Below are 14122 nucleotides of genomic sequence, written 5' to 3' on the forward strand. Positions count from 1 at the left end.
CACAGACGGACAGGACAATGAAACTGAAATCTATCTATCTATCTATCTATCTATCTATCTATATATATATATATATATATATATATATATATAGATAGATATAGATATAGATATTACACATACACACAAGCATTTGTGTACAAATGAAATTTATTACTGATGTTTTACACACTGCAGTTAACATATTTATTTCATATGACGCAATGGTCCAACAATATATTTAACCAAAAGCACATTGTGTATAAATATTGAAAATCGTACTGCTTCATTGGACACTTGTGGCAGTCACTGAAAAAATGCCCTGTTGGTAAACCAACACATGCCTGTTAAACCCTTACTTCTCCTACATCGGCATGCATTGACAAATGATGACAACATGTATCACATTAGCACCAATTTCAAATACAACAGTACAAGACAGATAATATTTTTTCTTTAAAAAACAAAACAAACAAACAAAAAGGAATGACTGAAAAAATTAATAACCATACTAAGAAGTGTACATACAAGACAACTTCCAAAACAAACAAACAGAATCAAGGAAGTTCGTGACCGAGAGCACTTACTCTTAGCTCTAATACAATTTAAAAGGCACCTGACTATTTACAAATTAAGCATACAAATAAAATGACTGAAATCATATACAAGAAGTCAACAAATTGTAATTTATAAGAAGGCGGCGGCGGGACTGGTGGCTGACGTGGCTGTTTTATGATGTGTGTGGGGTGTCACGACACGCACCGTGCACTGTTCTCCGGCTCTGGAGTGTCACCTCTCCTCTCACTGGACGGGGAAGTGTAGAGGAAGTTACAGCAAACATACAGAGGAAAAGACAAGAGCCGGCTGTCCAGATTCATCACCACATATTCCTGCCATTGTAACACAAAGGACTAGTTCAGTCAAATCAAGCCTTGAAATAACTGGAAATAAAATGATTTATTATGTTTAAAGGGTTAGTTTACCCCACCAAAAATTTAATTATGCTGGTTTTACGTTCCATCTATGCATCCTAGGTGTATGTGACTTACTTCTTTCAGGCGAATTCTAATTGGAGTTATATTGAAAAGGTCTAGACCCCCCTTTCCATGAGACTAACCGGGTGTTTTTGCATTAAATAAAGTACCCGCAACAGTAATAAAATGTCCCTTCACGCTTTTTGTTTTTTTGATATCTATATTTCAAATGATAAACACTTTTCTATCAGTTTCGCTATCTGTCATGCTGGCTATCTGGCCGAAGCAGTCCCTCATTACTGACGAGAGCGCAAAGAAAACAAAACGCTGGTAATGAATTACACTGAGCCTGGCGATCACTACTGGTTGCATTGACAGCAACTCATGTCTCTTTCCCATAAATATATATATAGCATATGAACAGAAAAATGATAAAAAAAAAGAGCTTTTTCCTCATTGGGTATGTTTATCTACAGCCGAGAGAATGAAAAAAAAAAGTCAAAGTGTTTATTACACTTGAAACATAGATTTTTCATTCTTAATATAACTCTGACTGGATAAAAGAAAGGTCGCGAAGGCGAGTATGAAACAGCTTCATTTTTCATTTTTTGGGGCGAGCTAACCCCTTAAGACAGAATACCTGGTCCTTTTCAAGGGTAACAAGCTGGTAGCCAGTTGACCGGCTGCAAACCACTTTTCCACTGTTATCAAATGAAGCAAGGCGCAATCTGAAAAAAAGAAATTATATTCAAAATAATTGTAAATACTAAATTTAAAATAATGACTTAGAATACACATAATACAATATGCATTATATTTGAGGCAAGAGATGCTACTATCAACATTTTTGGGGTCTTATTTCATGCGTTGTCTTCTACCAGGCTAGCGGAGAGAAAACATACAAAATATACATTTGTTTATTTTATTACATTGTATCCATTTGCAGCTGAAGGGTTTTAATGACGATATATATCTTTACAGATATTTTTTCCTTCCCCGCTGAGTCAGAAATATATATAATAGGAGTTGTAACAGCTCACCTGTACGCAAGGTGTCGTCGTGGCTGTAAGCTGACAGCACCTCCACATGGCTGACTAAGAGTGTTTCTCTTAAAGATGATAAAACGATTTGTATAGGTCACCAGCAGGTCAAAGCCATAATTGAACCCTGTCCATCGCCAACAGTACTGCAGAGACAAGATACGCATAATATAGACATAACATTCTTAACTAGCAAAAAACACAGTTCTGTCATTAATTCCACAAATCATTCCAACCTTCGTTCATCTTTGGAACTCAAAGTAAGATTTTTTTTTTTTTTTGATGCATTCTGAGAGCTCTTTGACCTTTCATAGAGGGCAAAGATCCTTTAACGATCAAGTCTCAGAAATGTAACAAAGCCACTGATAAAATAAATCATTGGTCATCTGTGGTTCAACCTTAATTTTATGAAGATAATGTGTTTTATGAACTTAGTTCATGCCATAGGGATAGTTTACCCAAAACTGAAAATGTGATGTTTATTTGCTTACTCCCATGTCATCCATATGTAGGTAACTTTGTTTCTTTAGATTGGTCTGTGTCATCAAATTGAATTTTTTATGTGAACCATCCCTTTAAAATCCATAAACGCATTGTATCACACTTTTTTAGCAACACCATATGGCCCCTTTAATGAAATAAGTAAAATTTTTGGGAGAACTATCCCTTTAATAGCAATAATCTAACTCACATCTCCATCTTTGGTCAGTTTTCGGCCACAGCGCATGCTGTTCAGCTCAAACTCCTCTTTGTTGGCCTCTTGTGGTCTGTAACAATCACATTCACTTATTTGCAATTCACGACACATTTAAATGTTTAGCAAAGAAAGCTGTTTGGTCCGTTCTCTCACCCGTTATCATTATCATGTTCTGTTCTCAGCATAGCAAACCACTGCTGTTTGTACACAGCGCTCAGCCACTCTGATAACGGCAAAAGAGGAAGTTGAGTTACCTGCCCCAATAATCTCAACCTCAGAAAACATTGGCACAGCTGGGTCTCACCAGGGGGTAGGATGTTGTCCCGTTCCAGCATGCGGGCCGAGGCCAGGTCGTTGATGATGTACTGCAGGCGTATGTGTCTGAAAACAGGGACGAAGGGCACGCCGTCATCTGTGTTCAGAAATGGCTCCTCTTCTCCAGCCTCTGTGTGCGAGCGTGACAGTCAGGGGAAGGTTATATAAATGTATTTATGAATTGAAGTGCAACGTACCACTTCTTCTTTTACACAGCCAGGCATCTGCATCAAGCAAAAGTTGTTTGATAGGCCCATCCCAGGATGGATTAAGCTGTAAGAACATCCACTGAAAAAAAAAAAAAAAAAAAAGAAAGAATCAAAAGAGAAGGCAATGATGTAGTTGCACTGTACCACCAAAAACACCAAATGAAACCCTGTAAGAAGAAGAACGTACAAAATAATGGAAGATTAAACTATAAAAATGTAAAAAAAAAACCAAAAAAACATTGTATTTACAATCTTTGAAACACCGGGTTACACTTTATTTTAAAGTGTCTATGTTTCAGTGTAATTATACATGTACAGAGTAATATTGATAAACTATGTGCTCTTCTTATATGGTTATTAGTGTTTGACTTAATAAAAATAAATATATTAATACATTTTTTAGATCAAAATTTTATGCATAAAATATACTAGTATATAAATATTATTATTGTGAAAAACAAAAATAAATATCAAAAACACTGTTACAGTCGGAAGCAATACAAATTTGAACACTCAGAGCAGGCTGCACATATATATTTTATAATTTTATATTTATAATGATAATTTTTATATTGTAAAAATATATACATTAAACATTTCATATATTAAAAAATAGAATAGGTACTATACCATTTAAACATTTCAATGAAATTAATTTGTTTTTCATTTTAAGATATGTTGTAATTTAATTTAAATGATTTGACCATCTTATTAAGGTGAGCATAATGCATTATAAATTGCACTACAAAGAAATAAATACTTCAAAATGTCTGTTCTATCATAGTAATTTTTTATAGGATTTTTCTAAAATGTATGAAAGCAAGCATGAGTTGTCTGAATCCACTAAATATACTACATGAAACTATATGAAAGTAATTATTTTTGCAAAACAATTAAGAAAAACATAAATGGACTTTAAAAAACTTATTGCATTTTACTTAAATGTAATATCCATTAAGTGGCAATAAACATAGGGCAGATCTAGCCTGGCCTATAATACAAAATTCGATGACAATATATGTCGTCCTCTACCTTTTTCAGTGCTGTATAGACATCCATTTCCACTTGCATTACGAAAAGATCAGAAGACTGAATGAGCTGATCCATAATTTCGGCCCTACACACATTAAAATAGACCAAACATAAGCACTAAAAACCTTCAGATGATATCAGATAAAGACTAGATAGACTAGACTAGAGTAAGACCGTACCCAAGCTCCTTCATTAGGTCCACATTCTGATGCGTCATCAGGTTATTGAGTAGCCACTCTAAACACCTGCAATGCACAGAGAACATTCAAAATGTTTAATATGCTGTGAGATGTTTTAGAGAATAACCAAACAGAAAATCAGACAACACCACCGACTTCTTCATGACGGAGTCCAAGCCATACATGGTGGCTGAGTTATAATAGCTGCACACGGTCTTCACATTTACATTCTCCTTCATGGTCTCGCCACACTGCTGGATCAGTCCATCCTGGGAAAGACAAAAAGAAGGTTATTAAAGGATGATCCTAGAAAGGTGATTACAGAGGTAACATCATTCATTAAAAAACAAATAGCTTTTTATAAATTCAACACATACATTTATACTCTTTGTTCCTTCTATTCTATTCAAAATACAAAATCTTTTACTTTAAAACACATTACAATTATTAACCATTACTAAATATTAATTGTACATTTAAACATTTATATATATATATATATAAAAACCTAGCTTTTTAATTAATTTAATTAATTAGTGAGGCCAACCTGAATTTTCAGCATCATTATTTCAGTCTAGTGTCACAATCTTTCAAAAATCATTTTCATAGGATTTGTTGCTTATAAAATGTTTATTATTATTGAGTAATTGTATGTCTTTAAGGAATCATATACTAATGATCTCGTTTTTAAAAAATTGGACGTACTCACCAACTGAAGCATACAAGAAGCAGCGAGAATATTAACAACCCGACTCGGTTTGATCAACACATCATCCCTATAAAGTGACCCAAAAACCACTTGCAGGGCTGTATAGAGAGAAGAAAACATGGTCAAGATATGAATATGTGGTGTCAACAAAATAAAAACAACACTAAACTTATTTATCGTATCAAGGAGATGTTAGAGAGGTAACCTTACCCTCTGTGTCAATATTCTGGTCTGGTATTTCAAGCTCAATAACCATCATATTAGACTCCTTCCAAGATCCACTGAACATGCTGGAGAAATAGCCAGACTGCCAATTGGAAAAAAACATTGAAATCAATTAATGTTTCCAGCACTCAGGAAGGAGAACTGAACAGCTGGACCAACCTGACACAGGTAAATTTTATGCAGATTCCATTCCTGCCCCAGGGCACGGATCTGGATGTCACTGTTCTCTCCATTCAGAAACAGTGTCTGGTAGATGTATTTAGAAGTGCTTTTCAACTTTTTCCTGTCCACAGATATATGAAATGCATAAATAAAAAACCCAAAACATTACACACATTTAATAAGTACAAATCTATTAATCTGAAAATGCAGATGTCCCACCTTTCACAGTTTAAGGATTATGTGATAGACTGTAATGATGCTAAAAATTGTGATTTACCACAGGAAATTTTTTTTTTTTTTAAAAGACTTTCAAATTTAAATAATATTCACAATACTACAGTTTTGCATAGCATGCATTGCAGATATTGGCAATATCATCAAATATGGTAAACCCACAAAGTCACATATTTACTATGTTGATTAATTATTATAAGAACTAATCATTATTTTTAATTATTATATATAGATTAAATATACATACACATATATATATATATATATATATATATATATATATATATATATATATATATATATATACACATACACATATATATATATATATATATACATACACATATATATATATATATATACACATACACATATATATATATATACACACACATGTATATATATATACACACACATATATATATATATATATATATATATATATATATATATATATATATATATATATATATATATATATATATATACACACATATATAGACACACATATACATATATACACACACACACATCACAAATATTTCTATTCTATCACCTATTCCGTCAGAGGAGAGAGGAGAAAGAGTCCAAATCTATTCAAGCCAATGAATCATGCCAAATGTAACCTTTTACAAGAACAAGTTAACAACCACTCTATGACGTGTTCTGCTGACTGTCCTCTTCTTCAGTTTGTATTATATGTCTAATATATTAACAAAAAACAATTTTAGATGTGGTATTGCAAGAAGTGGTATAAGCGTTGCATATTATTGTGACGTGAATATTGTGAGAGATATATTGTTTTATTGTATTTTTGATCAACTATATGTAACCTTGGTGAGCAAAACTGTTTTTTTTAATATTTGGAAAATCTGACCAACCCAAACTTTTGAGCGGTAAGAAAATCAATCATTTTTATTTATATAACGCTTTTAACAACACAGTTTGCATCAAAGAGCTTTTTGGCTACGCATGGTGTCCCATACATGGAGTTTGTGCTCTATAGTGAACACACACCAGTAGCTGTTGGCAGCTAGTACAGTCTCTCGAACCTCCGACTTTAGACTCTAAACATTAGAGTGTCCCAGTGCGATGCACGCGTTCTGACCTGCGTGGTGTGTCCAGCTGACTGTCCTCTTCTTCGGGCTCGCTATCACACTCACAGTGTGAGCTGCGTTTCCTCTTCCTGCACTCACAGCTGTGTCTGTTCCCAGCACACTGCCTGTCCGTAGCCTCCTCTGGGCCCCGGGGTGATGACTGGAAGCGGCTCCCAAGTGAACCCATAATTATTCAGCCTACAAAAACAGACACCACCTATTTAGTAATGTTACAGACACTGACGTGGCATGACAACTGTACAACCGGTACATTTTTTTTCTGGGTGCCACCTGCAGAAAGTACTATCTAAAAATAGTACAACTCAAACACTGTACGGAGTGAAGTCAGGTGACAGCGGTCAATTTCCAGTGCTTAATGTGCATTACCTGAAGTGTATTTGCCTAAATTAATATTAATAAAATTTTAATCCAATGGTTTCAACTACGAAAGCTTCAGGCTGATGGTTCCGCACGAAAACAGTGATATTACGTTGTGAAGTGACTGTGGCGTGATGTAGACTTGACGTTTTCTGTGTCACCGTTATATTACCCTAACATCATGAGCTTGTTATTTTTGCATACGCTGTCGTATGTATGTTACAAAACACTGGTAAACATTACTGCCTCTTGTAAACACTCACCACACGCCCCTACCTCTCAAAGTACTGGACACACACTGGAATCTGCTTATCAACCGCTATGCAGATGCATCATTAGGCGTGTAACGAACGCATATATTAGCTGTTAATAGCCATACATCAAAATCGGCTGTAAAATGTGTGATAAAGGAATCCGCAGTTTGAAAAATGGGATGTACCTCTCCTCCACGTCACGGTTGTCTGTGATATTCGTCGGGTGCTGCTGCCCCCCAGTGTCGTGGAGACGCAACAAGCCTTAAAGGAATACTTCAAGTCCTAATCCCATACCTTTTTTTTTGCGTGTTTGTATATTTTTTTACTATTAGTCCCTTAGTCTTGATATGTAGGCCTAGAGATAAATATCCCAGTTATGAATGACTTTCTTTGTTGTTTTCATACCAAAATGTTGCTTGTTGTCCACCAGTTCCAAGTAGCTTATTATTATGGAGCTTAACAAATGTAACAATTACATTATAGAGCTATATTTGTAAATTCTTATTACTATTTGACAATAAATAAATAAAATCTTAATAATCAATCATTCGTTAGGGAATGTTGTTTAATTTATTTGTAATTATTTTAAATAAGATACGTAAAAAACTAAGAAGAATGTTTCTAGAACGTCATTTTTTAGTTCCCAAAAAATAACCAAACGGGAAAGTTTTGTGTTTGCTGCGGAGTTATTCTACATTATGTTGTTTCTGGTCCTTGTACATTTAGTTTGACTTTGGTATATTATTTAGTGTTCCTCTTATTGATTTGGTGGTTTCTTTTACTTGTTTTTTGGCAGATTTTTAATAACCACAATACATATATTACATTTCATTTTTTTAAATTCATTTTAATTAATTGTCGGTATTGACTTTGAGGGCAATAATGCCTGCTCAAATATCTACTCAAACAGTTAAAGATTTGTGATATTGTGATGAAATAATTAACATGTAATCGTTAAACTGCAAGTTACAATTTTTAAGACAGATATTCGCTTGCGACATTAAAGATTTTTGCATTACATTTTTTTGGTATATTTAGCTAAAATATTTTGATTCACTATAAAATTCTCAAACTCAACCCAAAATCAAACCACAGCCACCCTGTGACGTTGCTCAGCTTTGACCAATAGAGGCGCGGCTCGTTTCCAGTTGGCCATTGCTGGGCGGGGCTTAGGCTGGAACCAGCCAATGAGCGCTCAGACATCGACACAGTGCCCTACCTAACTGCTAAGAGCCGACCTTTCAGGGTGCTGTGTGTCTGTTTGACACGTATCTCACTCCCCTATGGTGAAATCTACCTGTGTGTCGGTTATGAAAGCTTTTCGGTCAGTTTAAGACAGACAAACCTTTTGTAACGTTTATTGCGGACTGGTTTACAACCTGCAAAATGGAGCCGGGGGCGAGTGACGCGACAGCAGGTAAATACCGTATTACTACAGTAAAAGTGGCATAAAGAGATGATATATATGATATATGAGTAATATACTACCAAACGACGTTGCCTACTTGGACACTAGCTTTAGTATGTATGTAGTTATTTGAGGTTTACACATCGTTGCTTAATTATAAGCAGTAATAGTTAAAATGCAAATAGATGTTATTTTATTTGTTTAGTAGAGGCGAAAATAATGCACGCAATGTTTTTGTTGTATATTATGAAGTGTACTAATAAAAAATGGATTGGATGTATTGCAGACATTGAGTTCTCAGTTCAGTTTTATTCCGGCAACTTTGTATCCGATGTGGCTCCTAAAATGCATTCAGCTAAGAAAATAGACACAAATATTAACAAAACTTCAAAGCTGTAAAATTAACAAGAAAAAAAACAACATAATGATATGAAAGAGAGATCATATGAAACTCTAGAGATAAGATGTGTTTCTATAATAATATAATTTTTTCGTCAGGATAACAACAATCGGATGTACTGGACTTTCTAAGTTCTAATTCTAAGTGTCCTATTGCTCTCAGTTTAAATGTATTGCTCCCAATTTAATCTTAATTAATCTTATTGAAACACTGATTCGCTTCCACAGGTGCTCCATACGTTGAACCATCCAAAATGAAGAAAAAGAGCATTAAGGAGAACAAAAAGGAAACCTTAGCCCAAGTGGAGCATACCAGCACTATGAAGCATCTCTTTGGCTTTGAGAAGGAAGACATCTCCTCGTGGCATCGGCTGGTATGTCTCTTCAATCGCCCCACTGACCCAGCCTCTTTGGGCATTTTTCGTTTCTTATTTGGTGAGTTCTCATTCATGCGTGGCATATAAAATTTCACAGCATCCATAATTATGTATTGTGGTCTGGGTGTTAATGCGTCCTGTTTTCTCAGGTATGCTCATGGCACTGGACATCACCCAGGAGCGAGGACTAAGTCATCTGGATTACAAGTATTTAGATGGGGCACCAGTGTGCCGCTTCCCCCTCTTCAACTTCCTGAAGCCCCTTCCCATGGACTGGATGTTCTTTGTGTATTTTGTGATGTTCCTTGGTAAGTTTAAAAAACTCTATATAATATAAAACATTGACTGCTATTTATTCCTATATGGCTTTGTTTGTGGAAGTATTTTTGCACATTCATATTGTCCATAGGAGTAAACCAATCCTCACAGTGCAAATGACATAAATCTGATTAAAGCAACTGGTAAAGATGATTTATATTTAGTATTGATTGTATTTTTTTGTATAATAAATATTTTGTACATAAATGTAGTGTATATTCATTTCATATATTTATATTCTTTTTTATATGTTTTTTTAAGTGTTATAAAATATACTATTTAATAAATATATTTTATGTAGAGTCACAATATATTGGCTCTTAGACCATATTGAGAGAGAATATATTGTAAATGATCTTTAAAAAAATATAATTAAAAAATTCAGAACTGAAAAAATATCCCTGTTATTTAAATAACACTGCATAAATTCATTATTTTTTTAATTTATTTTGATAAATATTAGTTATCAGCCATAACATGGCCAGAATATTGAAAATTAGTACATTTATTTTTACTTTCAGAACCAAATTGCATCAATCTAAGCAAATGTTCTCCTTAAAGAAGTACTGCATTCACAAGATTGATAAACATATGTGTGTTTTGCAGGTGCTGTTGGTATCATGCTCGGCTGTTTTTATCGCCTTGCCTGTCTTATGTTTATATCCACTTACTGGTACATTTTCTTCCTGGACAAAACAACCTGGAACAATCATTCTTATCTGTACGGACTCATTGGCTTTCAGCTCACACTCATGGATGCCAACAGATACTGGTAAAGTATTTAGACACTCACTCTTAAATATACACAACAAATATATTTGACACATCGTCATAACGCAGGTCATTAGATGGACTTCGAAACCCTAGGAAAAGGAACGCCCATGTACCACTCTGGAACTACACTATGCTGAGAACTCAGGTCAGCTGATGAATCTCGATATTCAGAAATATCAGCCTTGTGTTAGAGGAGGTTATCTATATGAGACATTAAATGTGCATTGCCCTTGACAGATCTTCATAGTGTACTTTATTGCTGGAGTCAAGAAACTGGATGCTGATTGGGTGGAAGGATACTCAATGAAGTACTTGGCGCACCATTGGTTATTTGACCCTTTCAAGTAAGCCTCCAATTACTTCTGTCCAAGTATAACATTGTATTTATAGATCAGCATAATGTTTGTGTTTTTTTGTTTTTTTTTTTACTCCTTTGCTCTGTTTCAGGCTAATCTTGCCTGTTGAATTGATCAGTCTGATGGTGGTCCATGGTGGAGGTCTGATCTTAGACCTCACAGCTGGCTATCTGCTCTTTTTCGATGCCACACGTCCCGTTGCCTTCTTCTTTGTCAGCTATTTCCACTGCATGAATTCCCAGCTTTTTAGCATTGGTAAAAATGTCCCATAAAAAGTAGTTCACCCAAAAGATTTGGTGTTATCTTTATTTTCATTATCTTTATTTTTATGCCTAGGAATGTTTTCCTACACCATGTTGGCCACAAGTCCTCTCTTCTGCTACCCCGACTGGCCAAGACGCTTTTTCGGCCATTTCCCAGAGTTCCTCCAGCCCATACTGCCCTTTGTCTCTCCTGCCCCGGTTTCTAGCTCCTCCTGTGTCTACCCAGAACCACCCAGTGAATCTCGAGAACAGCAAGAAGAGGCTCAAGCTGCTCCCAAACCCATCACTCCGAGCTTCAAACACAAGTTTAGAGCCATCTTCGCCATCCTTTACATCATAGAACAGTTCTTCTTGCCGTACTCACACTTCATCACGCAGGTGATTTATATTGTTTCAGCACAGTTTGGTCTAGAACGTTCAGCCTATCAGAGGATACAGCACTTTCACAATGAATGTAAACACAGATAGTGAACCAAAGCAAACATCTGCACAAACCTTTGGAAGAGGAATCAGAAGCCTTGCTGTGAAGAGATTTATTCATGTTACAACAGACATCACTATGGGTAGAGATTTGAACAAATTGATCAGCCTAAAACACATGGCATGCAAAACATGAATGATACATTGTGAATCTTGTTGCACATTATTGCTATAACAATACTATTTATACACAATTAAGCACAGTTAGAATTATGTAATACAACAACACTCGTAAAAAAAATCATATAGTCTTCCTCTGAAGGTGGGACCCGAGCCAGATCTAGAGAATGTGGTGCAGGGACAGGTTTATTTGACTTGGGCTAGACACCAACACCCTGGCAACACAATCTTTTGAATTTATTTTTTATTAAAAAAAAGTGGAATTTATTATTTAATTTTTTATTATTGTTTAACTTGTGTAACTATTATTATAAATAATAGTTTAATTTAATAATACTATAATATTATTATTAACATATATGAACTTGTTAATTATTAGTAATTTGAAATCATTTTAACTTAATGTATTGACATATTTAACCATCTGTATTTAACATTATTAATTATTTAACTTAATGCAACAGTTGTATTATTTTTTATTCTAAATATAATTTAATTAAACTATTTAACTTGGTATCAATGTAACATTATTATTATTTTCTATCCATTCCTTAATAATACCAGCCAGTAATACCAAAATATATAATTTATCCTATTTATTATTACTATTATTAAATTTAACATTTTTATTTTTATTACAGTTATTGTCATTTAACTATTAATCATTCCAGTAACACATGTAACATTTATTATTATTATTATTATTTTATGTTAAAAACCAAATCTCTTGTCTGTACAGGGCTATAATAACTGGACAAATGGACTGTATGGCTACTCATGGGACATGATGGTTCACTCTCGCTCACATCAACATGTCAAGATCACCTACAGAGACGGAGTAACGGGGGAGATGGGATATCTGAACCCTGGCGTGAGTCTATAAATACAATAAGCTCTTGGTTATAATTTTAGCATACCTCAGTTTATGAAAAAATGTATGTCCATAGATAAAGGCTTCATTAACTTGCATGCAGTCAAAGCATATGGGCAAAAGTTATTCTAAATTAATTTTTCATGATAAATCAACGATGTACTACAGGTACTGTCAAAATAGAGTTTAACCTTTTTTGGCCCACAATATCCTTTATTTCAGCACCTAGGGAAATTTGCAGAAATTGTACCATTACATTATAATACCTTTTTATATATGCTTTGTGGTACAGGTTTTCACTCAGAGTCGGAGATGGAAAGACCATGGAGACATGTTGAAGCAGTACGCCACTTGCCTGAGTGAAAATCTGCCACACTTCAACATCTCAGACCCAGAGATCTACTTTGACATATGGGTGTCTATTAATGACCGCTTCCAGCAAAGGTTAATAATGCTCACACTGTTCAATTTATATTGCTAGATGTTCTTTAATTCATACGGAATAATAATCCAAAACCAAAGGTAAAAATATATTTTTCTGCCTGAAGGATATTTGACCCACGTGTTGACATCGTAAAGGCTGACTGGTCACCATTCCATCCCAATTCATGGCTCATGCCGCTGCTCGTTGATCTCTCACCATGGAGAAATAAATTTGAGGAGATTGAAGGGTCTTTAGACAACCAGACTGAGGTGGTCTTCATCGCTGACTTCCCAGGTATGTCTTTGGTTTTTTGTTTTTTTTTACTAAATTATCTTATTTACCCACACAGATTCTCAGTTACTACTGCTGTTGTTAAATCCACAGGCCTTTATCTTGAAAACTTTGTGAGTGAGGATCTTGGCAACACCAGTGTTCAAGTCCTGGGAGGTCTGGTGAATGTTGAAATAGTGGAAGAGAAGAAGAATTATAGTTTGCAACCTGGTGAAAAGATGCAGGTACAATTGTAGATTCTTCTTTAATCATTCTACCGTTTAAATTCTTAGTATTGTTAATGTGTCTATATTGAACCGATGTGATAAATGTCATTATTGTGCATTAAGATTCCAGCAGGTGCATATCATAAGGTGTACACTACGTCTGGAGGGCCATCGTGTTACATGTACATCTATGTAAATACTACTGAAGCTGAGCTTCAGAAAAACTTCACAAAGCTTTCTGAACTTCAAGAGAAAGTACGCAATGGAACAGGTATGTTCATTTTTTAATTTTTGTTAACGTAACATATATTTTAACGTGTCATTTAATACTGTAATGTAAACCTAAATTCT

General features: G+C 34.7%; 3 protein-coding genes across 6 annotated transcripts in view; 1 reads left to right on the forward strand and 2 right to left on the reverse strand.

Moving 5' to 3' along the window:
* The window catches only part of cadm2a (cell adhesion molecule 2a), a 1030129-nt gene that overhangs the window by 409277 nt on the left and 606730 nt on the right, over nt 1-14122 (reverse strand). The window lies entirely within an intron of this gene.
* Nucleotides 133-7690, reverse strand: gmcl1 (germ cell-less, spermatogenesis associated). Of its 2 annotated transcripts, none has more exons than XM_043250637.1 (15): nt 7507-7690; nt 6864-7050; nt 5519-5642; nt 5345-5441; nt 5135-5232; nt 4582-4694; nt 4426-4491; nt 4247-4331; nt 3203-3293; nt 2995-3135; nt 2844-2913; nt 2685-2760; nt 1994-2139; nt 1594-1681; nt 133-869 (listed from the first exon to the last, which is right to left on the reverse strand). In XM_043250637.1, the coding sequence occupies exons 2-15, from the start codon at nt 7037-7039 to the stop codon at nt 729-731; spliced, it is 1512 nt and encodes a 503-aa protein (XP_043106572.1). In that variant the 5' UTR covers nt 7040-7050; nt 7507-7690; the 3' UTR covers nt 133-728. The 2 variants fall into 2 exon arrangements, with proteins under 2 accessions (XP_043106572.1, XP_043106573.1); XM_043250638.1 differs by having other exon boundaries at nt 7494-7690.
* ggcx (gamma-glutamyl carboxylase) overlaps nt 8699-14122 on the forward strand; it is a 6595-nt gene continuing 1171 nt past the window's right edge. Inside the window, exons 1-13 of the mRNA XM_043250626.1 lie at nt 8699-8901; nt 9520-9726; nt 9818-9976; nt 10593-10758; nt 10827-10905; nt 10998-11104; nt 11208-11371; nt 11453-11757; nt 12719-12850; nt 13143-13294; nt 13399-13568; nt 13659-13789; nt 13895-14042. Of these exons, the coding sequence (XP_043106561.1) occupies nt 8871-8901; nt 9520-9726; nt 9818-9976; nt 10593-10758; nt 10827-10905; nt 10998-11104; nt 11208-11371; nt 11453-11757; nt 12719-12850; nt 13143-13294; nt 13399-13568; nt 13659-13789; nt 13895-14042 (1951 nt within the window). The 5' untranslated portion in view covers nt 8699-8870. The remainder of the gene's footprint in view (nt 8902-9519; nt 9727-9817; nt 9977-10592; nt 10759-10826; nt 10906-10997; nt 11105-11207; nt 11372-11452; nt 11758-12718; nt 12851-13142; nt 13295-13398; nt 13569-13658; nt 13790-13894; nt 14043-14122) is intronic.

Source organism: Puntigrus tetrazona, chromosome 10 (genome assembly GCF_018831695.1).
Source record: "Puntigrus tetrazona isolate hp1 chromosome 10, ASM1883169v1, whole genome shotgun sequence".
NCBI classification, from domain to species: Eukaryota; Metazoa; Chordata; class Actinopteri; order Cypriniformes; family Cyprinidae; genus Puntigrus; species Puntigrus tetrazona.